Source organism: Pipra filicauda, unplaced genomic scaffold (assembly GCF_003945595.2).
Source record: "Pipra filicauda isolate LSUMZ 115617 unplaced genomic scaffold, ASM394559v2 scaffold35_size7292922_pilon, whole genome shotgun sequence".
NCBI classification, from domain to species: domain Eukaryota; kingdom Metazoa; phylum Chordata; class Aves; order Passeriformes; family Pipridae; genus Pipra; species Pipra filicauda.
The window spans coordinates 4,817,703-4,840,512 of record NW_024104487.1 but is presented as its reverse complement, the minus strand read 5'-3'; the positions used below and the strand labels follow the sequence as shown (position 1 = coordinate 4,840,512).

Genomic DNA, 22,810 nt, shown 5'->3' with positions numbered 1-22,810 from the left:
CCCTGTTTGCATTTCTGAACACAGACCTTTTGCTTCTAATAGCAGTTTTCTGCTTCGCTGCTTTGGATGGTGAGCTCCTGGGATTCAGGGTAATCATTACCAAGACATGGAGTTAGAAGGTCTTAACACTTACAAGCTACACTGTTTGTTTTAGCACTGGCTCCTTCTACCAATGTTTTCAGCAAATATATTTTGCTTTTTGGAAGTGGTGTAGGTGATACAAATGGAAAACTGTAGTAGCAGAGAAAGAGACTCTTGGTGTGGCACATGGGAGCCCAGAAATAGGTGCAAACTAAATGGCCAACTGATATCACTTCAAACATGTTTTCTCTGTACTTTGACAAGGATTTATCTTGACTGATCTAATAGTCCTGAAATATGTACCCTGTTTTGTTTATCGAGACACTTGAATGTTGTTTGGACACCTTCTTGATGTGGCTTGTTGTTTGGTTTTGTTGTTTTTTTTAATCAGAATACATCCCTACTTTAATGATAGTCTTCCCTCTCTTGATACCGCCTGCTAAGTGTGACAGTTCTGCTCTCACTGGCAGTTTCTGTGCTGGGCTGGTTGTGGCAGCTCAGCAACTCTGTTACTTTGTGCAAGGGTGCTGAAGGGAGAAAGTGAGGATGAAAGATAAACAAAAGCAAGTAATGCTGAAATCTACAGTTGCAAGTGCCTTTTGGAGTCTGTGCTGTTACGGAGAAATGCCTTGTAACGTTTCCTACTGCTGGATCTTTACAATGTTACTTTGTGAATGATTTTTAAGTTTTAAAAAGTTCAGTTTTTGTACTGACACGAATGCCTTAAATATATTCATTGCAATAGTTAATTCAGTCCAGCAGATATTTAAATATTGCAAACACCCATTATTCAATCCTGCAATTTCTTCTCTACGAGTGTATGCCTTCCTTTTTATATAGTCCTTTCAGGACTGTAGGATGGGTATTCCCTGTGAGACTTCTCAATTTAGGGAAGTACACCAAGCATATCTCTTTGTAGACATAATATGTGAAATTCCATCAGTACTAAAGAAAAACTGCATTTTCCTGTTACGTAACTGGAAATGTCTGGGATGGTTAACTTTTCAGCCTGGGCACCAGAAGGTCTACTGGATGTGGGTGAGAGATACTGGTAAGATGTCCTGAGTCTTTTCCCACAAGAATCCTAGGATATGTTACAGATTTGTAGGGAACACTAATGATTACATGGTCTAAAAAATAGCAAACACCTTTTTAGAAAGTAGTGCCAATGATTGCTTTCCATTACTCCAATAAACACTCTGTTATCATTTGCATTCATTTTCAACAGGCTCTTCTGTCCAGTTTAACTCAGTGGAAAGTCTGACACATTTTCTTCAATTCCATGAGAGAGTAATGGTATGTAAAGAGGAGTTTCTGCCATGCTCTGTAATGGAAAAGCACTGGAGTTTCTACAGAGGGTGTGAAGATTTTGGATTCTAAAGACTTCTTGAGTGCTAACATTTCTTCTCATCACTTAGAAGTAAATACTTGCGCTTTTAGAACTAAGTGCTTTGTTACCGTCATTTTGATAAATCATTTGCCCAGCACTTGGAATGAATGGAAAGATTGATTAAGTGAGGAACAGGGGAGTACTTAGTAGCAGATAAGGATAACTGTCAATATTTAATTTTGTGCTGCAAAATTAAGAAATGGGGAAATAGATGAGGACTGTTATACAGTGGTACTTATGAATTATATTCCAGGTTGATAACTTTGTATGGAATTCAAGTTTTAATTTAAGATTTAAGTAACTGCTCATGCTTGATGGGGCAGCACAGAACCTGACAGATATCAACACAAATAGTTACTTCCTACACCTAAACCTGGAACTGCTCTGGCTGAGCATGTGCTATCAGAAATAGCAGCACATGTTTTTGTAATAATATAAACTGTTAGGGTAGGCAAAAAATCAAGATGGGCAGCTTTGAAAATCACCAGCAGCTTTGCTTTGTGTGGCATGGATATAACATTTGAGAAGAGGGGCAGGTGCTGGGAGAGGTTAAAAGAGGAATTTTGGCCACTGGAAGTGCTCAGGGAAACTCCATTCATGTTCCAGACAAGTCTTTCTGACAGGCAGAAAATGTGCTGGCATATGGCAGGAATTACAGTTAGCCTGTTTGCAGAACACAAATTTTTTCATCTGACAGCATCTTAGATGTTCATTCCAAATTCTGGCGGGTTTCTATTTATTTTAATTTTACAATGTGCGAATCTGCCTTAGCAGCATATTTGTAACATGTCTGACTGTCATGAGAGTTATCTGCATTCAAATGGCATTCTTGCTCTTTCATTCTCTGGATTATAAGAAGGAATGAAATAATTGTACCTGCTACTGCTAACTCCAGTGAATGGGATGAGAAGTATCTCTGTCAATACAAAACAACCTCAGCAAGACATTTGGAGTGCGAAGAGATGTTCTGGAGAGATTTGATTAGTGTCTTAAAGAGAAGTTGGTTTAGGGAAGAGAGAGGGGTCTGACACGCAGACAGCTAATACTGTGCCATAGGATGCATGAGCAATCATAGGTGGGCTGTAAGAATGAAGAAATGCAAATGGCCTGGAAGTCAAAAAAAGGTAAATGCTATTGAGTAACAGGTATTTTGTAAAGGTCAATTTCCACACAGAAGGAAAATGGAGTGGTCTCACAACTGCAGCAGCAAAACAAACCTGAAGGCATGTTGTTTTAAAAGGAAGTGTTCGTTCAAATATGGCACTTACACTGAAAAGCAGAAAATATTTGACTGTTAAAATGACCTCTGAATTGCATGTTTGTTTGACATTTTTTCTTTGTTGCAAGATGTCTAATAAAATTAATGTAAAAAACCCATGAGTGTCTGACAGTAATATTTTGGTCCATTACATTAACGTGATTTCCCTTATATTAACATGATTACATGACCTAAGGCAGTCCTTAGATAGTGACAGAAAATTGAAATTATTTAAGCTGAGCAAAGAGGTAAAAATGCAAAGTGCTACATGAAAACCACTGGTTTTTACTGATGCCATATGTAAAAGTAAGCTACCAGTGGTTTTTTGTGGGGTTTTTTTCATTCTTTATATTATATATAAACGTCCTGAGAAAGGATAGCTTGATAACATATGGTTTAATATGACTAGCAAATGTAGGATTCTGCTCCCCAAATCTTAAAACTGTGAATATTCCCCATTCTCCCTGCTGGAATATTGTTCTTAGTGTGAAGATCCATTAAGAGATGGGAAAAACTTACCCCATAATGTTCTCTCTGTTTAAATTTATATTTTTAAGTGTACTTTTGCATAAAAATATAACTGGTTATCACAGGTCAGATAGGCAGCTATTAGTGGTCTGAAGTGCAGCAGAGTAATAAAGCTTTTGCTCACAAATGGCAAACAGATTGTAAGTCCTCCCAGCCCCTCCTGCTGTTTCTGTAATTCAGTTCTTTTATTGGGTAAACCCCTTTTCTCCATTCCTAGGCTGTGAGTTAGCATTTATTTTGCATGGTGCAGGCTAAAGTAAAAAGGATATGAAATGCAAATAATAATACAAAACCCCCAGCATTATGATGCTCTTAATATTCAGATGGGGAATAAAAAGAGAAAGAGATGATGCAGTGAACAAAAGCTACAAATTCAGATTCATATTTCCACAGATTTATTTATTTATTGCTAAAATGGAGTTAAAATCAGTGGGGGAGATTAATACCAGTGAAGAAGAATGCAAGACTCGAAAGAATAGGGATGAGGAGGAAGATAAGCAGCTGGGAGACACACAGTACAACACAAGATACATAGATTTTAAGTCCGGCGGGGACCAATGTGATAAGCAGACCTCCTGAGTAACACAGGCCAGAGGTTATGAAGCTCTGTTAAGCAAGGGAAACACGTGGGAAAGAGAAAAGAGAGAAAGACATAGGTGAAGAGAGAGCTAAATTCACACTAGGTAGAGGATCAGCACAAAACATTTGCACTGTCTTGGCAGGCAAAGATGAACTGTAACCAGCAAGAGTTTTTGATGGTGGAAATGCAACTAAGGTGGGGAGTGGAGAGGAGGAAGGGGTGAATAATGTTGCCATAGGAATTTGGATAAATTCTTGAAGCAGTTGCAGTTTTCAAGTGTTTTGTCATTATGACACAAAGACGAAGACTTTGTTTCTGGTTTCTAAACTTTAATAGTAACTGGAGGAAAATACCTTCTTTAAGTAGTCAAGAGAATGAGCAACTGCATACATGAAATTCAGGCCTTTTTTCTGGTCACCAGTAGTCAATTAACCAGTAAAGTAGGAAAATATTATAACTGATTTGGAATTTGAAGTCTTAAGTTTCTGTCCATATCAAGAAAACAATCATGATACAGGAAGAGAGTAAAACATTTCAGAGGAATGGGACTTGGGAACTCAATTCAAAGAACTTTTAAGTGTTTCGTATCTCTGCCTTTCTGGGTTGCGGTTGTGGGTTTGGTTTTGTTTGGGGGGTTTTTGGATGTTTGTGTGTTGTTACTAAGGCTTTGGCTTTGTCTCTGGGAGAAAGTTTTACCACTTAGACCAATATTTCTGTAGCAGAGCAAACCCACAGGTGAGTTGTTCACCATCTGTGTCCCTTTGATTTCACTCACGTGTTTCTGTGGCGGGAGTTCAAGCACACATGTAACTCGGTCACAGCGGCTTAAATAATTATCACTCTTAAGCTGAGCTACCACAGCTGTGCCCAGCTGCACGATCTGCGCTATGGCAGCAGACAGATGCTCTCCGTTCTGGTGGTGGTTTCCACATTTCCCACCGAGCCGGGGTACTAGGGGTGCAGGCCCGCAAGCTCTGCCTGACTTTAAAACACCGGCCTTTTCCTGGAAGTCGCTGTGGAACTGCACTAGTCCGGTGCAGCGGCAGGTTATCTCACTCTTAGTAGAGGTTTAAAGCTAGACCACAGCCCGTTGGTTCAGAACTGCAGCCATCGCCGGCGCCCCGCGCCCACGCGACCCGGGACCGCTGCAGCCGGGTCCTGCTCACGACTGTGCGCTCCCGGGGCAGCCGCGGAGAGGGTGAGGAGCCCGGGCCGGGGGCATCCCCCCAGCACAGTCCTGTCTTGTTGCCGGGCCCACGCCGGCCGCAGTGTTTGCGAACCCGCAGCGCAGCGCGGCTCTTCCCCCGCTCCGCCCCCGCGGAGCCGGCGCCGCGCTCGCCGGAGGGGCGGTGGGGAGGCTCCTCCCGCACCCAGGTGCCGACGAGGCCCTCGCCGTCTCCTCCTCCTCCTCCTTTTACCCGCCAGGTTGCGGGGCGGGTGGCGGCCCTTCGTATTTTTCCTCCACGTCAGGGAGCAAAATGCCGCGCCACGCACACGTCCGCACATGTTCGCGCAACCCCCGCACACAGCGCGCCTCTCGGAGCCGGGACGGCCGCGATCCGCCCCGGGGAGAGCGCGGCTGGCGGGCACGTCCCGAGGCAGCGGCAGCGAGGGGGCCCGGCTCGGCTCGGCCCGGCCCGGCCCGGCCCGCGGAGCTCAGCCCCAACTTTTTGCGCGGAGCGGCGCTCTGGGGCCGCAGCAGCTCCTGTCCTTCTCCCGGCGGCTTCGCCATAGGCGCAAACTTGGAGGCTCGGCAGCGGCGGCAGAATTTGGAGGAGGAGGAGAAGGAGGAGGAGGAAAGGGCGGCAGCAGCTCCGTGGCTCCGCGGGAGCGCAGCGGGGCGGTGCTGTGCGGGGGCGAGAGGGCCGGGCCGGGCGCGGCGCTGGAGGCGGCCGGAGCAGCAGGAGGAGGAGCAGGATCGGTGCCGGCGTCGGCGGTGCTGCGGGAAAGTTCTGGTAAGAAGGCGCCGTGTGTCTTAAAAGTTAGTTACGGGGTGATTTTGCATCTCGGAAGCAAAACAAGGCAGAGTTTACCAAGGGGTGCCTGGAGCCGGGCACGCACCTGCCCGCACCCCCGCAGGCAGGCGGCTGCCCAGATGTTGCAGCCGCACAAGCTGCTCTCGAGGAGCTGTACACCAACTTAGGGTGATTTGATAACAGAAATCGGGTTTGTTGTGATGTTAGCCTTTTTTCATCTCTCAGTAAGTTGCTAAAAACGTACATGTTAGTCTGCATCTGTGTTTAAATGTGCTAAGAGCACTTAGTCATTTCTTTAGTATGGAAAAAGGCTCTTTTTCCTTGTGAGGAAACAAAGAGTAACAATAGCAAGAATCTGTCACAAATTTTTTTTTTTTCCTGGAAGAGAGACGGTAGCAGCTTCTCCCTCATTATGGGGCTGACAGATTTATTAATATCAGAGTAAGGTTTGAAGAAGGAGACCTTAAGGGGAACCTCCACTGTGATCCATGTGCTCCAATGTGAGCATCTGCTCCATTGAACATCCTCTAACTCATTCCGAAGACCTAGTCTGTAAAGCAGCCTGTTTCATTTTGAGTGAGGCACGTGTCCTTAATAGTAACATAGTGGAGGCAGTGAACAGGAAAGAGCTGCTTGCTCTCTTTCCGACTAGGAACTACAACAGTCAAATGACACTGGAGGGCAAAATATTGAAAGCAAGTATGAGAAAGTGGGTTTTTACACAATGGTCAAGTCAGCTGTACAGTGCTTCCCCCCACCCCCATACTCCCTAGTCTCTGGATGTCAGAAAATTTAGGTAGGTTAAAAAATGACTGGATGGAAGAACCCAAAATTTCATGAGAAATGGACAGTTGTAACCCCTGTCTTTGGCAACTGCTGAGCTGTAAGGAAATGGAAGTGGAAAGAATGTGTGGAAAAGGTGTTCAAGAGTTCTGTTTCCAAGTATCTGCTTTTGAGTACTCTTAGGCGACATCTTGGGCTGGATGGGTCTGTTCTTTCATGCATGTAGCTTTTCTGAGAAGGTCATAGAAAGGGAAGTGAAATGCTACTATGTTTGTGCAGATGTGGTTTCTGGTTTTATATATCTGATGCTGCTGGGGTTTGGTCCATTTCTTATCTTTTTCTTTATGCTGCCCAGCTGCAAAGGCATTTAAAGATTGCCAACAAACTTGGCTAATGCTTTTTGAAACATGCATCATATAAACGAGCAATTCTTAAGGACTCTAACTTTTTGAAAAGCAGTAATGGTGATAAGGAATACATTCAGGCTTCAGTTACTTGTATTGGCTGCACCTTTGTGCTGGTATTACAGTGGGAGTGCAAGAAAGTGGTCCAGACACTGAAAACTGCTTGTGCTTTAGGTTCTATAGATTTTGTAGATCATAGCCTGTACTATGCATGCTCTTTTCTGGCCTAATATGTGCAAATTATTCTAGTAAGTCAACAGGCTGTCTGTGATGACCTTAAAAATGCTTGGTAAAAGGCAAGAGACTATATCTCTGAGATTCTTTAGAAGCAGTCCAGATGAGTTCAGAAGAATTAACCTTACAGCATTTGCATAGCTGTTACAGCTACAGAAAGGCATTTTGAGGTCTTCCAGGAAATATTGATAGAGGAACTAAGAGATACATCAGATGAGTCATAAAAAGCTCTTTTCTATGACATAAACAGCAGGGTGCTGAATCCAGCAAGGGAGTTACATTTTGCGTAGCTGTCAACAAGTCAAACCTCATCAGACTCTCTCACTGAAACACTCAAAAATGAAGAGGGCTTCACCAGGATTTGCAATGTGCAATGCACAGGTCCCTCTGCTTTGAGTACAAGAGAGACAACTGTGAAGAAAGAGGAGCTCTGTAATTGCATCATGCCCAGAGAGAGGCATCAATAAGCAGGTGACAGGGTACATACCAGCACGTCAGAGACCCACCCATCCTCCTACAATGTGTTCTGTCATATTATCTAACTACAGTGTGGCTTGTTCTGGTGTCTCAGGAAGCTAGTCCCTGGCCCATGCAGGATATCCTGGTGCCAGTCAAAGACCTTTTCCTTTTGTATTGGCTGCGGAGTGCAGTTGTCCTGTGTGCATTTTTATGGTGTCTTGTTTGGTGGGAGGGGTCTTTCTGCATACTTGATTCTTCAGGCAAGGACAAGTCAGCAGCCTAAAGATTACTCAAAAGATGCATAGCTGTCTGCAGACATTTCCCAGTTTTACATGTGCTGGAAGCTTTTGTCTCACAGAAAATGTTCTATGTTCTTAATTTTTTTTAATAAATTAATAACATTTGATACAATTAGCCACTATACCCTACCATCAGACTGAGAAGAGGTAATGTTGACCCAGCTACTGTCATGCCACATGGCATCTTATGCATACAGAGAGAGCCAAATATTAAGTGGGGAATCCAGAAACTGTGCTCTGTACGATTTTGCTGTGCTGGGGCCATCGAGCTAAGGCAGGACTGCAGGATCCCATGATCCTGAGCTCTCTTTGGAGCTTATGAGATTTGGAGCTTATGAGATTCAGCCTACTCTAGCCACAGAAGTGCAGGTTATAAGTCTGATGATGAAGAGGAGGCTGGTGTGCACAGTATTTTGGTCAAAATATGGATGTAGACGAGTTACTGCTGCTGTGCTTTCCTTGAGGGAAAATACTGTGATAATTGTTTGTTGTATATGCAATTAGTACAGTGTTTAGTTCCTCAGACTTCTTTGTAACCATTATACACAGAAAATTTAGGTATAATAGCCTAAAAATATATTTCTTGCCGTGTAGGAGACATTGTACACCATACAAAGTACTTGCGCACAGGCGAACTTGCAATGCGGATCATCGTATCCAAGCAGAATTTCAGGAAGTATCACCAGGATTGTGGGTCTCAGAACAGTAGCCCAAATTTCTGGTCTTGGCTTAGTGTCAGAGCTATTTAATTTGTGAAAGGAGCAAGACCTCCAAGACCTGAGGTCTCAGTACCTGAAGTACCATGCTCATCTTATTGGTGAGGCTTTTGACAAAAACTCCTCACATCTCAGTGCTTTCCTGCCTATCCCCAAGTCCTCTTCAGCGTGCTGTAGAGGAAATTAGGTTGCTTTGATGTGATCTGTTTTTTTAGGTTTTTTGTTTTGTTTTGTTTTTTTTTTCTCCTTACCTTCTTTTTTTTCTCCCTACCTTCTTGATGCTTAGAAATGCTGTGTGGGTAAACAAAAATATAGGATTCTGTATTGGGTTTGTGTGGCCAGGTTTTGGTAGTGATGGGGGGAATACTGGGGTGGCTTGTGTGAGAAGCTGCTAGATGCTTTGCCTGTGTCTGGCACACCAGCACTCAGAGGCAGCGTGACTTCATTCAGGCCACAATAGTCTACTGTCTCCACTCTCCATTAGACTTTTACACGGGCCATATGGGGCTGTTAAAGGGTGAACAAGTCCTGCTGAGCACTCCTTGGCTCTCCAGTTGACAAATTAGCTTATAGATGGGAATTATGGAGTCTTGGTTGGTGTGATTTCTGCTGGTGCACTGCTCCAGTAGCAACTGGCACTTGCTGGTCTTCGACTTGCAGCAATCTCATGATGAAGGGATCTTCTGAGAGGCCAGGCAGGGTACCTAATTGTTTGATCTCTGTATTCAGAGTAGCTACACCAAAAGCCTATCGATAGCCCTTTGGATTCTTGGAGTACTCTCTCCTGAGGTAGTTGATGCCAAGGATACAAGGGGCTTCTCCTGGTCCTTGTCTCAACCCATAAACCCTGAGTTATATTTTCTCTCCCCTGTCCAGCTGCAGAGGGAAGCGATAGAGCAGCCTTGGTGGGTACCTGGTGTCCAGCCAGGGTCAACCCACTACAGGTTCTTATACAGATAATGTCTTCCACAGCTTTTCATAGAAAGCCTTGATGCTCACTATTTTTCAGCTAACTTTTACAATTTTCTTTTGTAATTTGTGCAAGAAACAATGTCATCCCTACTACTTCTGTACATCCGGCTTCATACACGCTTGAAACACTGATGATGGTGAAGGCTGCAGGCAGTGGCAGGATGAAGCAGACACCAGGACTTCGCTCACCCACCAAGCTGGATGTGCCTGTGCTGATATCCTGGGGCAGAGCATCCTAAAGAGCTCTGCAAGGGGAAGAGACCACAGCAAAGTCCAGGAGGTAGGTCTGCAGCCCTCCATGAAATGGTCTTGCTGATGTGACAAGCTGTGACTTTGGCGGGGGGAATTGACTCAAAGAGGGTGATTTACAGCAAGGGGTTTGCAGAGAGTCTGCAGGCAGCTTAGTGGAGAGGTGAAGGAAATGGAGAAATATTTTGAGCTCTTAATGGGAGCTTTTCTGCAGTGTGGTGCAGTTTCTCCTGTCTTCCTGTCTAACAGGAAACTTCCACCCTCTTTTACAGTGCTTCTCCTTGCCAACGAATACACGTTCTGGCCCTTTGGGTCTTATTTTTTTGTTATACTATAGCTTAGGAGTAAAAGTTAACCCTCTCTCCACTGTAGTAGTATTGCTTTAAACTCCTGTATGAGTCAGAACAAAGCTGTTAAACTAGATTGCCGTGAATTAGAAGGGAGTAAACTCTATTTGCTGAGGTATGTGCTTTGTTTTTTTTTTTCCTTGACTCCTGGCTTTATAGTACACTAAATCCTTGGTAAGCATGAATACTCCCGTTTCAAAAAGCCAAGAGCATTTAAATACTCAATGTGTAAGCCAATCAGGCTTGGAAATTTTCAGGACTGACTGTCTCTGGGCATTCTTAACACTTTCTAATTTTAAGAGGGCTGCAAATCCTCAAACTGGCAGGACAAAGTACTATGTGATGTACCAAGTGATTTGCTGAGAGACTTTTTCTTTTCAGGCCTTCACCAGAACAGCTTCCATCAAAAGTTATTGTAAAACAGGTCAGATTAGTTGGGGATGCAGAGGAACCAGGTTCACATCTCTCTTGTGCTGTTGTCTTCTTGCATGACCCTACAGAAGTTGCTTACTTCTTCTCCTAAGCAAAGAGTAGAGACACAGACTTTCTTTACCTCAGCATATATCTGAGACAGGGGCATGCAGGAATTAATGTAAGATATTTTACTGAAATTATGGGGATTGCCATTGAAGACAACTGGAAAAGAGCATTTGGCCTTTTCTAAAGAGCATACAAAGAGTTGGGACTGAGTAGCAGACAGACAAGCAAAGCAACTTACTTTGTGCTCAGCAGGTTCTTTTAGGAAACACAGATCTGTGTATCCTGTGCAATGAAGAGTCCTCATGCTTAGCACTAGGACAAACTCTGGTGTGATACCCATAATTGCCAAATCTTTGGTGAACCTGTGTTTCCCATGTATGTGGTAGAACCCGTCTTTCCTCTTCCAGAAGCAAAAACCAGGCTGTGTTAAACTGTAGATTTTATTTTCCTGGTGACACTGTGTTGTTTTAAGTATTCAGGGTCTTAAAATTGGCAGACTTATCATTTAGTTAGGGTGGGGTCTAAAAGTAATGACGTATTTTTCCACATCTTGCAATTAAGTATGTAAACAATAGTAGTTACTTAGTTATTTAGTTGTGCATCATTTAGAGAATATCTAAGTAGTACATCAAACAGGCAAGCCAAAACAAGGTTGGTAGTGAGTGTCCATGTTACAGGGACATAGGCTGAGGCTCCAATGCAGAGGAAGAGGGTAGAAAACCAGACAAACTTGATAGAATCAACTGATTTAGATTTAATGCCAATAAAAGGTATTCCTACAGAAATCCCATGATCCCTATCAATAGATAATTTTGCAGTGGAAATAACTGGCTAACAGCAGTAGAAACCAGCCCATTAATAAATTAACTTTTCCAGCTAGCACCATTGAATAATCAAGTAGTGTTAAAAGTTTAATTCAGTCAGACAGTTTACTAAAAATAAAATAAAATAAATTGCTTAGTAAAGCATATGATTACTTTTCCTCTTCACCAGCTTCCCAGGAACAGTACCTCTCTACCTTTTCCAGAGATCCATCAAGACCCAGACTTGATTTGTATAGGCCAGAGGGAAAAACAGATGGAACTAACTACATCTTTCCATAGAGCTGGTCATGCAAACATGTCAAGTTTGCACTGCTGTGTGAGCAGGTGTGTATTAAGCAAACAGAGATATTTTATCAGGGAGAACTTTCCCAAAGTGTTTTTGCCTGGAGGAGAGGGAATTGTTCCCATAGTTCCCAGTGTTATGTAGTAATGGTGTTGGTTGCTGAAATACACTGTGACCTGGTTTCCAAGAAAAAGTGTAGACACTGGTTATTCCTCAGGTGCCTTTGAGTGATGAGCGAGTTGGAGAAAGCACCTGTTTTGCTGCTTTGATTTTTATTGTTGTTGTTAATGCTACCTACATGAAAGCACTTACCCTCCCTTCCTCCATTCTCCTCCTTCATAATTTCCCAACCTCTGTTCTGATACTCCTCTTCTCAATATCCATTCCCTTTTTATTTTTTTAACCTAGGTGACAGCAAGGAGCTTGGTTCATGCTGTTCTTAGGCAGAAGGGCTTCTGCATGCAAGAGAGAATCACATGGTGGAGTAAGAGCACTCCTGCTCCCCTGCATCCACTCTCCCAGTTCCCTCTCCTTCCACAGACTTGCATTCATACTTGACCTTTTCACTTAACTCTTGCTCCATGGTGAGCACGGAAGTAGTTTGCCTCACGACAGCATTCATAGAAAGTACTGTGTATTTCAGAACCACTGAGGAGAGAGCACTGACTACTCACAGCTTGAACTTTTCAAGAATCCCTATTCCCACTGATAGTGGCATCTCTAGAGAGTCACAGATGTCTGATGGGTAATGATAAAGTAGAAAAGAAGTAGTATAAATTCAGTAGGTCTACACATTAGGAGAGATCATGTCTCAAACAAAGTAGTTCACAAGCTGTTAATAAATCAGTGTGCTCTGAATATAGACAAACTAGGAACACCTCTGTACTGTACAGACCACAGGTGAGACTTGCCATGCAGAGCAAGAGCAATGTGAGTTGGTAGTTTGTTCCTGCTCAGGGTGAAGGGAGCTGTAGACTCCTCTTGTGCAAGAATGACATTGGCATCACTAAGTTGCACAGACTGGGAGTTGCTGTTACTCTGGGTAAGCTGAGTTGATGAAAACAGCAGAAATACTAGTGTGAGGAGCTGCAGTAAAGCCTTGGTCTCTCTCAGGAACCAGGGCTCTTCATATGTAAATCATTAGGGTCTTAGTAAAGTAGAAGCATACCTTCAGAGAGGCAGTGTGAGCCCAAAGCCTGCCAGTTTTGCTGTGCTGAAGAAGGGAACCTGTCCATTCCTCTGAGTTGCTCAAATGCCTCCTTAACCCTATACAGATGGGTGGCCTCAAAGAGGGCTGAAGCTGCTGCAGCACTGGTGCATATGAGCCATTGAAGGTTAGAATCAAGCAGGAACTTGATTCTCTGGGCTGACTCAGACTTCTGCTGGCCAGATCAGCTTTCAGGCTGGCTTTTCTCCATTGCTTCTGAGTGCCACTCTGGGATGGAGGAGATGCTGGGGTGTTCCTGGCAGAGGATCAGGGTTGGGTGCAATGCTGCTATCCCCAGAATACTTCACGTTGGAAGTACAACAAAGCTGTACCATCACAAGCAGAGCTGGCAGAGCTTGCAGTCATGGTGCAGAAGCTGGGCTCTTTTCCTCTCTCCTGGTTGCTGGGGCCAAGACTTTCCCAGGAATGCTTCATCCAGTCCCTCTCACAGACAAATTGATGATCCTGTGCAGTTCCTTGTATCTTTCCACCAGCTGCAAAGGGACTTCAGATGGTTAGTCTGGGCGAGGTGTGTCTTATGTGTGTGGTAGAATGACCAGGATACAGAACACATTCTCCGCTGGTTTCTTTCAAGGCAAAATCTAGAAGTGTCTGGGTAGTTTAACCACATTGGGTTCTGCTCCCTGACATAAAATATATCTAGATGTGGTGGGACAACTACAAGCAGTCTACTGGAAATGTCCCTGCCCATGGTAGGAAAGTTGGACTAGATGACCACTAAAGGTCCCTTCCAACCCAAGTAATTCTGTATTTCTGTGATTCTATGAAATAATGTATGATGGTTATACATATATACTTATACATAATAAAAGTGGTTATATGGTTTCTCAGTAGGAGTGCTGCTTTAAACTTGATTTTACTCTGAAGGAATTTTTTTTTAAATGCTATTCCAGATAAATTAATTTATGTGCTCACAAGAGGCTGTTCAGAGCAGAAATTTGGACCACCACAACTCATAATGTACAATTTCAGGCAGTTAATATCTGACTGTTCTGTTCTTCATCCAATGAACAGCATCAGCAACTCCTATTTTAATTATAAGAGGCTTTGAGCTTGCAGGGAGGTGGACACGGCTTGTCTGCATTCCTTTTTGTGTATTTGTGGTCTACTTCCCCCCAGGGAACATATCCTGAACTGGTACGAGGTATCCTATGTTGCCCAGATAGATAGTTCACCGGCTGACCTGCAACAATTTCTTTGTCTGCATAGCACTGAGAAGATGCAACAGTTTATAAGGTTCACTTTTCAGCAGTTTGGTAAATACAGTGAAACTTCAGATGGGCACACTCAAAACCAATTTAAATCTAGTTTACAGTCATTGGTATTGTTTCCACAGCATCTTAGATATTCGATGTTATGGAACTATTAGTAATACAAATTAAACAACATAGGAGTCACAAACTTCAATATTGCAATAACCTTAATACCTCTGTGATAGTGCACAGTGGCCTTAGCAAGTGTGTTTAGATCACAATCCAACAAAAATTACCGAGTATGCAGGTGAAACTGCAGAACAGTTTTTTGGGGCAGGCAGATCATCATTCCCTCTTGGGGTCTGCCTTGGAGGCCAGGATTGCCACTTCTACAAATTTTTACAGAAAAGAACATTCTTTTTAATTGTGAAAAAATGCAAATGAAGAAGAAAACATTGCTCTAATCCACCCTAATTTTGACAAAACCCCCCTAACCTGTAGAATAAGCCAAAGTGTAGATTGTTACCATCTCTAATACTTTGTTCTCATTCAAAACTGGATTTCTTTTAGGACTTATTTCAGTTCAGTTTAAACAAAAAATCCCAAAATAGGAAGTGTTTCTATGGAGTTTAAAAGAAATACATTGACTTGAGGCAATGCACATGTTTTTTGGGAGTGCCAGTGAAATGCAATCAGTTTTTCATGTGGCTTGTAGAACAGGATGTTCAGGGTTTTATAACTAGATTGCATGTGAGTTAGCAGCACACCTGACCTTTGCTTAACCCTTTTAAACTTCAGTATTGCAGAAGGCACACTAGAGCCTTGCTCTCAGTCAGAAGAGTTGCAATTAACACCTGCTGTTCATGACTGGAAGCTTTTAGCTGGGCCACTTCCCAGCCACCATTCTGTACTCCTACCTGAAGCGTGAGCAGGATTTCCTCCTCTTCCCAAAAACTTCACCCATTTTCATTTTGCAATTGAATCCTGAGCAGTGTGCATGGCTTTATGAATTAAGTAGCCTTTGACACAGTGATCTTTGCAATTGAGGGCATGATCTTTGAGAGGCTAAGAGCTGTAGTCAGTGCCTGAGGGATGGATGCTTTGCTTTCATTCATCTTCTCTGAGTGTTAGCAGCAGTTGTGAAGGGAGAGATGCTTCCCAGATTTTTGAAATTTTTTTTGTATGTCTTGCATTACAGTGCTCATGACAAGGGAAATGCAGATTTTTTGATGTAACAAATTGATAATGGGTCTGTTAATCAGACTGATACAAATGCATGTGTTTGTTGGCCAGCTTGAAGAGGGTAAAATGTGAGAAGTTTAGCAATAGTGTGGTGCAGAGGCAGGAGAGGAGGATTTCCCTGGGAGTCAGAGTTCATGAAAGGGCTGTATAACCTGGTGAGGATCTGGTCAGAAGTCTTATACCAGATGAAGACCTGGGGCTCCTGCCCTCCTCGAGTCCTGAGCCATGCAAATATGTCTCAGGAGTCTTCTTGCATATAGAAAAGACAAGACAATGCCAAGCTTATAATATAAAATCATAATATAAAATCTTTGTGCAAAAGATGGAACTTTGGTGCTCTGTATGGCATCACCTGAGGAAAAAATTTGCATGGGCAGGATAACTGGAGTTAGCATCTGGTCAGTGCTACCCAAGATAGGTGCTTTGGGTAGGTATATAAGTTCCTGTTTTCATCTGCCACATTCATCCATTTCCTGCTCCTCTGGAGAGAACATCTATGTTTCAGTAGGGCTCTGAGAGCTGCATGTGGTAAGAAATAAACATTTTGCACTTGAGTCAAAACCTGCTGAGATTTGCAGTGGCACTTCTGTCCCATGGGATTTAATTCCCTGGTCATACACTGTTCCTCAAAAAATCCCAGTCTTTTGCAGAAATTAACTTTATCCTGGTGAGAGTCAAATGATTTAGAAGGGCAACAAAGCTGTTGAAGGGTCAAGAAAGTCCCTTGAGGAGTGGCTGAGGGAGCTGGGGTATTTAGCCTGGAAAAGAGAAGGCTCAGGGGAGGTCTTATCACTCTCTCCAACTACTTGAAAGGAGGCTGTGCCATGGTGGTAGTTGGCCTCTTCTCCCACACAGCTAGTGACAGGGTAAGAGGAAATGACCTCAAGCTGTGCCAGGGAAAATTCAGGTTGGATATCAGGAAGAATTTCTTCAAGGCAAGAGGGATGACCCTGGTAACTACAGGCCTGTTGGTCTCACTTCAGTGCCTGATTGAATTATGGAGAAGATTATGCTGTGAGTTATTAAAAAATACCTGAAAGACAATGCAGTCATCAGTCACAGCCAGCACGCGTTCATGAAGGGAAGGTCCTCCTTGACAAACTTAATTCCCTTTTTGGATGAGGTAACCCACCTGATCAAGGGAAGCCAATTAATGTAATCTTTCTGGATTTCAGTAAAGCTTTTGATACTGTCTCTCACAGTATACTTTTGGACAAAATGTCCAGCACACAGCTGGATAAACACATGAGCAACTGGCTGATGGTACAAAGGGCACAAAGGGTTACAGTAAGTGGGGTAACATCAGGCTTGTGACCTGTCACTAGTGGGGTTCCACAGAGCTCCATCTTAGGGCCAGTGCTCTTCAACATCTTCATAAATGACTTGGATACAGGACTGGAAAAGATATAAGTAAACTTGGTCACTAAATTGGGAGGGGCTGTTGAAGGCCAGGAGGCCCTGCAGAGAGACCTCAACAAATTAGAGGACTGGGCAATCACCAACCATATGAAATTGAAAAAGGGAAAGTGCAGGATTCTGCACCTGGGATGGGGCAACCCTGGATGTACAGACAGACTGGGATACAAAAGGCTGGGAGAGCATCCCCATGCAAAGGAACCTGGGGGTCCTGGTCGATGGCAAGTTGAATATGAGTCAGCAGTGCCCTGGCAGCCAGGAGGGCCAACCCATGTCCTGGGGGGCATCAGGCAAAGCATCACCAGCTGGTCAAGGGAGGGGATTGTCCCGCTCTGCTCTGCACTGGGGCGGCCTCACCTTGAACATTGTGTGCAGTTTTGGGCACCGCAATATAAGAAAGATATTGAGCTCTTAGAGAGTGTCCAAAGGAGGGCAACAAAGATGGTGAAGGGCCTTGAGGGGAAGCTGTATGAGGAGTGGCTGAGGGCACTTGGGGTGTTCAGCCTGGAGGAGACTGAGGGGAGACCTTATCGCGGCCTACGTGTTTCTTCGGAGGGGAAGAGGAGGGGCAGGCACTGATCTCTTCTCTGTGGTGACCAGTGACAGGACCCAGGGAGGGAATGGCATGAAACTGTGTCAGGGGGAAGGGTTAGGTTAAATATAAGGAAAAGATTTTTCACCCAGTGGGTGGTTGGGCCCTGGAACAGGCTCCCCAGGGAAGTGGTCACAGCACCAACCCTGTCTGAGTTCAAGAAGCTTTTGGACAACACTCTGAGGGGCATGGCGTGATTTTTGGGGTGTCCTCTGCAGGGCCAGGAGCTGGACTTCGATGATCCTTGTGAGTCCCTTCCAACTCAGGACATTCTAAGATTCTATGGCTTTGTTTGGTTTAGTAGCAACAGAATGTTTGGCACTGGGCTGAGGCAGGCCATAGATAGAGAGGCTTTGGAGCAGTGGAGGCTGTGTTGGTTTTTTCCCCTCCTTTTTCTTTCTCCAGACTCACCTTTTTGAAGGAGAGAATAAGAGAAGATTTGCTCCTTGGGTTAGGCAATCGCTGTCCAGTCAGGACTGGTAGGTGTTGTCCTTCGTAGCCAGGGAGATCACTCAGCGGACGCACAGGGTGGGGTTCACAAAAAGGTCACACCACACAGGTCTTCTCCCTCCAAAGAAAAAAATACGGGCAGGTTAGCTGTGTTCCCCTCTACAGGGCTTTTGTCATATGGCTGAAAACCTACCTTTGGTTAGGAGCAGCTTTTGAGAGTGACTTTTCTCCAGGAACACAGATAAAGGAAGGGAGTAGGTAAAGGAGAGATCCAGATTAGACATTGGGCTGGGATAAGTTTGGAGAAGATGTGAAGGAAAGCACGTGCTGGCTAAAGGGGAAGGTGGGATTGTTAGCTTCATGGGGATATGAACACCTCACTTCACTGTGAGGATGCTGAGGCACTGGAACAGGTTGCCCGGAGAAGTTGTGGATTCCCCATTCCTGGAAGAGTTCAAGGTCTAGTGGAAGGTTGGCAACCCCCTGCCAATGGCCAGGGGGGTTGGAATGAGGTGGTATTTAAGATCCCTTCCAACTCAAACCATTCTATGATTCTATGAGATAGATCTGGATTTTTTCTTTCTTACCTGGAGACTTTGTAAAATCTACAGAGAGCTGCTGAGCTTTGGCTTCTACAAAATAGGTAAATGTTGGCTTACCCTGGTCTGCACCTGGCACTTCTAGGTGAAACAAGGAGATGACATTTCCTCCTCCTTTCTCTTGCCCCAGAAGAGAAATATCAAGGACAAAGATACACAGGGAAAGCTAAGGTCAGGGAGAACAGACTAATGAAGCAGCTCTGCCTTGACAGGCTGCTATTTAAATGAACTTACAGCTTGCAAGACCTGACATTTATGCAAATGCTAAAGGTGCCCAAGTTAGTCTTGCAGTATGTTTGCATGCACACCTTAGTACTTGGTTTTACGTGCATATGTGGGATCTTCAGGCATCTGAGCCACTTCTGCTGGCCTTACCTTTTATTGACTCTGAAGCATTCTGGAACAGCTTTTATTCAAAAGAAAATACTGGAAGATGTTCAATGTAAAGACGAAGTAGAGCTTAGTTTAATGCTGGATTGTATATAATTCTGGTCTGATGTTCATTCAGGGATAGCAACAATGTTGCTTGCTCAGTGCTCAGCGCTCAGCCATTAAAGCAAACCTGTATCAAAAGAGGATCTCTGTATTTAGCTTTTATTATGGTTATTGTGATTAACTAATACCTTAGTTAACTTGCTACACAGGAATGTTATTAAATGACCTGCTGTATGAAAAGGGGCCATGTGTTTTTGCAGTCAGATCAAAGGTTGTGTCACATGGCAGAGAGCAGGATAAGTGTGGTATTGCTCACTGCTACCTCTTCTGTCTTCTAAAGGTTGCATTCATTATATGGTCATACCAGTGGATGAAAATATTGTGTATTCATCCACCTCTTTCTTAAGGGCAAGTTAGCACTATTTTCCAGGAGAAACCTGAACCGAGGAAGGACTTTGGACTTGCCAGATCCTGTTGGGTGAGGACAGGAAAGAAATTCATATCTCCTTGGACGTTTTTATGAGCTGGCTCCAGTGTTAGAGAGAATGAGAATGACCTGCTTGAATTCTGAAGCTTTCAGTTCCATGATTTATTTTTTAAAAATGCTAATATCTACCATTAAGCACACATTCTTCGCAAATTAAAGAGATCCCAGTGCTGCTCCTGTTGAACCCCTTATAGTTACTCAGAAAAAGAAACAATCCTTCCTACTCACGTATAGGACAGTGATGTTTATGCCAATTCAGGGGTTGCTGTACTTCAGTTTGTTACTCATTAGAAATTTAAAAAAGGTTTGGAAAGGAAACAGTAGGAGCCTTGTTCCAACACTCTTATTCAGCTGGAAATCATCTTAAATCCAAGTTGTTTTTTTAGTTTATTGCCTTCGATTAGCTAATTCAGGGGAATGAAATTTTAAAATGATGATTAAGAAGAAACTGTGGATTACCAGTGCCCTATCCTGATAAGGTGGTGTTTATGGTGTAGGCTGACTCATATGTGCATGTCTTTCTTAGAAGCTGGAATTGTCTCTGATGATTTCTTTCTGATTTAAAATAACTCTATGTCTCTCTTTTCTTGCAGAATGAAGAGACGAAAGTGGCCCTACACATGCCCCTCACAAAGGAACATCCTGATCCTTTGTGTTACTGGGTGGTTGATTGCACTGCTGAAGATCCTCCATGTTGAAAGACACTTTTTTCCTTCTAAGGGCATTTACTTGGTTGAGCACTTCTTAAGCACTTCTTCTTATGTTAGAAACAGGTATTCATATCCTAGAAATGTGTTCCACTATGAAATTAATTGTTCATCTATATATGAACAAGATCCTCATGAAATTGGCAAGAGTTTAGAGATAAGAAGAAAAGAAATAGTTGACTTAGCTGATGAAGATGTTGCAGCAATGACAAGTGATTGCCATGTGTATCGTTCTCTTAGGAAATACCACCTAAAACCTGTTTCTCCAGAGGAAGAGAGTTTTCCAATTGCCTATTCTTTGGTTGTTCACAAAGATGCAGTAATGGTAGAAAGGCTCATACATTCATTGTACAGTCATCAAAATATTTACTGTATCCATTATGATGAAAAAGCAGCAAGAAGTTTCAAATCTGCTTTGAAAAATCTGGCTAAATGTTTCCCAAATATTTTCATTGCATCAAAGTTGGAGACAGTGGACTATGCACATATTTCACGTCTGCAAGCAGATTTCAATTGTTTGTCTGATTTGATGGGCTCTCCAGTCCCTTGGAAGTATGTTATCAATTTGTGTGGTCAAGATTTCCCTTTGAGGTCAAATTTCGAGTTGGTCGCTGAACTGAAGAAACTTCGTGGAGGAAACATGCTGGAAACTACAAAGCCAAGCAGTAGCAAACGAGAACGATTTACTTATCACTATGAACTTATGAAAGTGCCTTATGAATACATGCAGATGCCTGTAAAAACCAACATTTCCAAGAATCCGCCGCCTCACAATATTGAAGTATTTGTAGGCAGTGCCTATTTTGTTTTAAGTCGAGAATTTATTCAATATACACTTGAAAGCTCACTCGCAAAAGATTTTTTTGAGTGGTCAAGGGACACATACTCTCCAGATGAACATTTCTGGGCCACTCTTGTACGTGTTCCTGGGGTCCCTGGGGAAGTTCCAAGGTCATCTCAGGACATAACAGACTTACAAAGCAAAACTCGTCTGGTGAAATGGAATTATCTTGAAGATTATTTGTATCCTCCATGCACTGGTACCCACCTTCGCAGTGTTTGCATCTACGGGGCTGGAGAATTAAGATGGCTTCTGAATTATGGGCACTGGTTTGCCAACAAGATTGACTCCAAAGTAGACCCTGTTCTGGTAAAATGCTTGGCTGAAAAAGTGGCAGAACAACAGAAGGAGTGGGTACATTTGTCCTCTGACAAACGCTTTCTGCACTTAAGTTCTACGAATGCCTTGCTATAGCAGCACTGTGCTCTCTGCTGTCCTTGCCGTGTCCTGCTGTAGCACAGCACCTGCAGTTCCTCTCCCTTGTCTGCTGCAGGATGTCAGTGAGCAAAACATCCATTCTGTATGAAGTTCAAGCCCCTGGAGAGCCAGGTGCCTGGCGTTTATTTATGAAAAGTTATGCCTCTCTGATTAATTGTTTTGTAACTTGCCACAATAAACCTGTAATTGTTCTTCAGGGTGATTCTGAGAGGTGAAATTTTCTTTTGGAGGCTGTGGCATTGTTTGTCCCAAAGGAGTATTTCAGAAATGGGTTTTACTTCAAGTGTGTTTGTGTCTTTCATAAGAAACTCCAACACGTCTGTCTGCCTGTCCCCTTTTCCTTCACTTTTACTTTTCTTAAAGGAATGAAACAAAGACCTCTGTGTCTGCTGCCTCAGGAAAACTGCAAGTGCCCATCTCACAGACAAAACCAAGAGATCAGCATGACACCAAATGAGCCATGTGACCTCACCTGAAGTTTCAAACTTCTCATCTGTGGGAGCTGCACAGATCTTTGCAATGTGAATATGACTGGATGATATAAGGGAAAGAAGATCCCTGTGTGCTGCATTGTCTGTAGCATTGTTTTCTTCTCCCAACTCACCTGTGCGTTGCTTTTCCTTTTGTGAAGCATGTGCTCAGCATTGCTGTGCAATGCTATGGAATCTGTGATAGTTGGTTGAAACAGAATTGTGCAATGTTATTCTTCAAAGTTACAAGTGTGTTCTAAGGGCAGTCTCTGCGGCCCCTTAGGGTAGAATCCACACCAAAAGAGATCAATCTTCATTTCTATCTCTGCCCATAGAAATATCCTTCTGTGAAATCCCAATCTATACATAGTGGATAACAAGTGCTATTTCTAGTTAGTGTTGAGCAGTGTGGTGCTATGTTGAAGTGCAGAACGTGCGAAGTTGAGCAGTAACCATAAGAATAGCCATATTGCAGAAATTATGACCCTGTGTAAAGTGTCTTTCTGTGCAAGTCCGTGGCTTTGTGCCACCACGATCCCAGGCTGACAGGAGCCTGAATGAGGCCTAGTTTAGCTGTAGAGCAATTATTTTCCAACAGCCCCTGCTTACCATGGCCCTCCCAGATCTTCAGATAGTGAAGTGTCTCTGGAGCCTCCTCGCAGATGTGCTTCTCATGCTACAGCATGCAGGAAGTGTTTGCTAGTGTAGGGGTCTCTGCAGAAACCCTTGCAACTTAGAAATGCCACTTGGCATTTTGGGGATTTCCCTGGAATACTGCTCTGCCAGAAGTTCAGTTTTGGTGGTTCCAGTGGACCCTGGGGTCTAGCTTTCTCCATGCCACTGTCTTCT

General features: G+C 43.5%; 2 protein-coding genes across 13 annotated transcripts in view; both read left to right on the top strand.

Annotated features, from left to right (window-relative positions):
• The window catches only part of ANKRD31 (ankyrin repeat domain 31), a 61,120-nt gene extending 58,272 nt beyond the window's left edge, over window positions 1-2,848 (top strand). For 7 of the 8 annotated variants that reach the window (XM_027710001.2, XM_027709998.2, XM_039384558.1 and 4 more), the window contains one exon: window positions 1,310-2,848. In XM_027710001.2, coding sequence (XP_027565802.1) covers window positions 1,310-1,461 — 152 coding nt within the window. In that variant the 3' untranslated portion in view covers window positions 1,462-2,848. The remainder of the gene's footprint in view (window positions 1-1,309) is intronic. The other variant, XM_027710005.2, reaches the window with a different exon arrangement.
• Window positions 2,849-5,721: 2,873 nt separating this feature from the next.
• Window positions 5,722-21,687, top strand: GCNT4 (glucosaminyl (N-acetyl) transferase 4). Of its 5 annotated transcripts, none has more exons than XM_039384561.1 (3): window positions 7,627-7,705; window positions 9,754-9,960; window positions 20,099-21,687. In XM_039384561.1, exon 3 carries the CDS (start codon window positions 20,100-20,102, stop codon window positions 21,465-21,467), a length of 1,368 nt encoding a protein of 455 aa, XP_039240495.1. In that variant the 5' UTR covers window positions 7,627-7,705; window positions 9,754-9,960; window position 20,099; the 3' UTR covers window positions 21,468-21,687. The 5 variants fall into 5 exon arrangements, with proteins under 5 accessions (XP_039240496.1, XP_039240495.1, XP_027565819.1 ...); XM_027710018.2 differs by lacking the exon at window positions 7,627-7,705 and adding an exon at window positions 12,272-12,347 and having other exon boundaries at window positions 9,940-9,960; XM_039384562.1 differs by lacking the exons at window positions 7,627-7,705; window positions 9,754-9,960 and adding an exon at window positions 5,722-5,792.
• The last annotated feature ends 1,123 nt before the right edge of the window (window positions 21,688-22,810 follow it).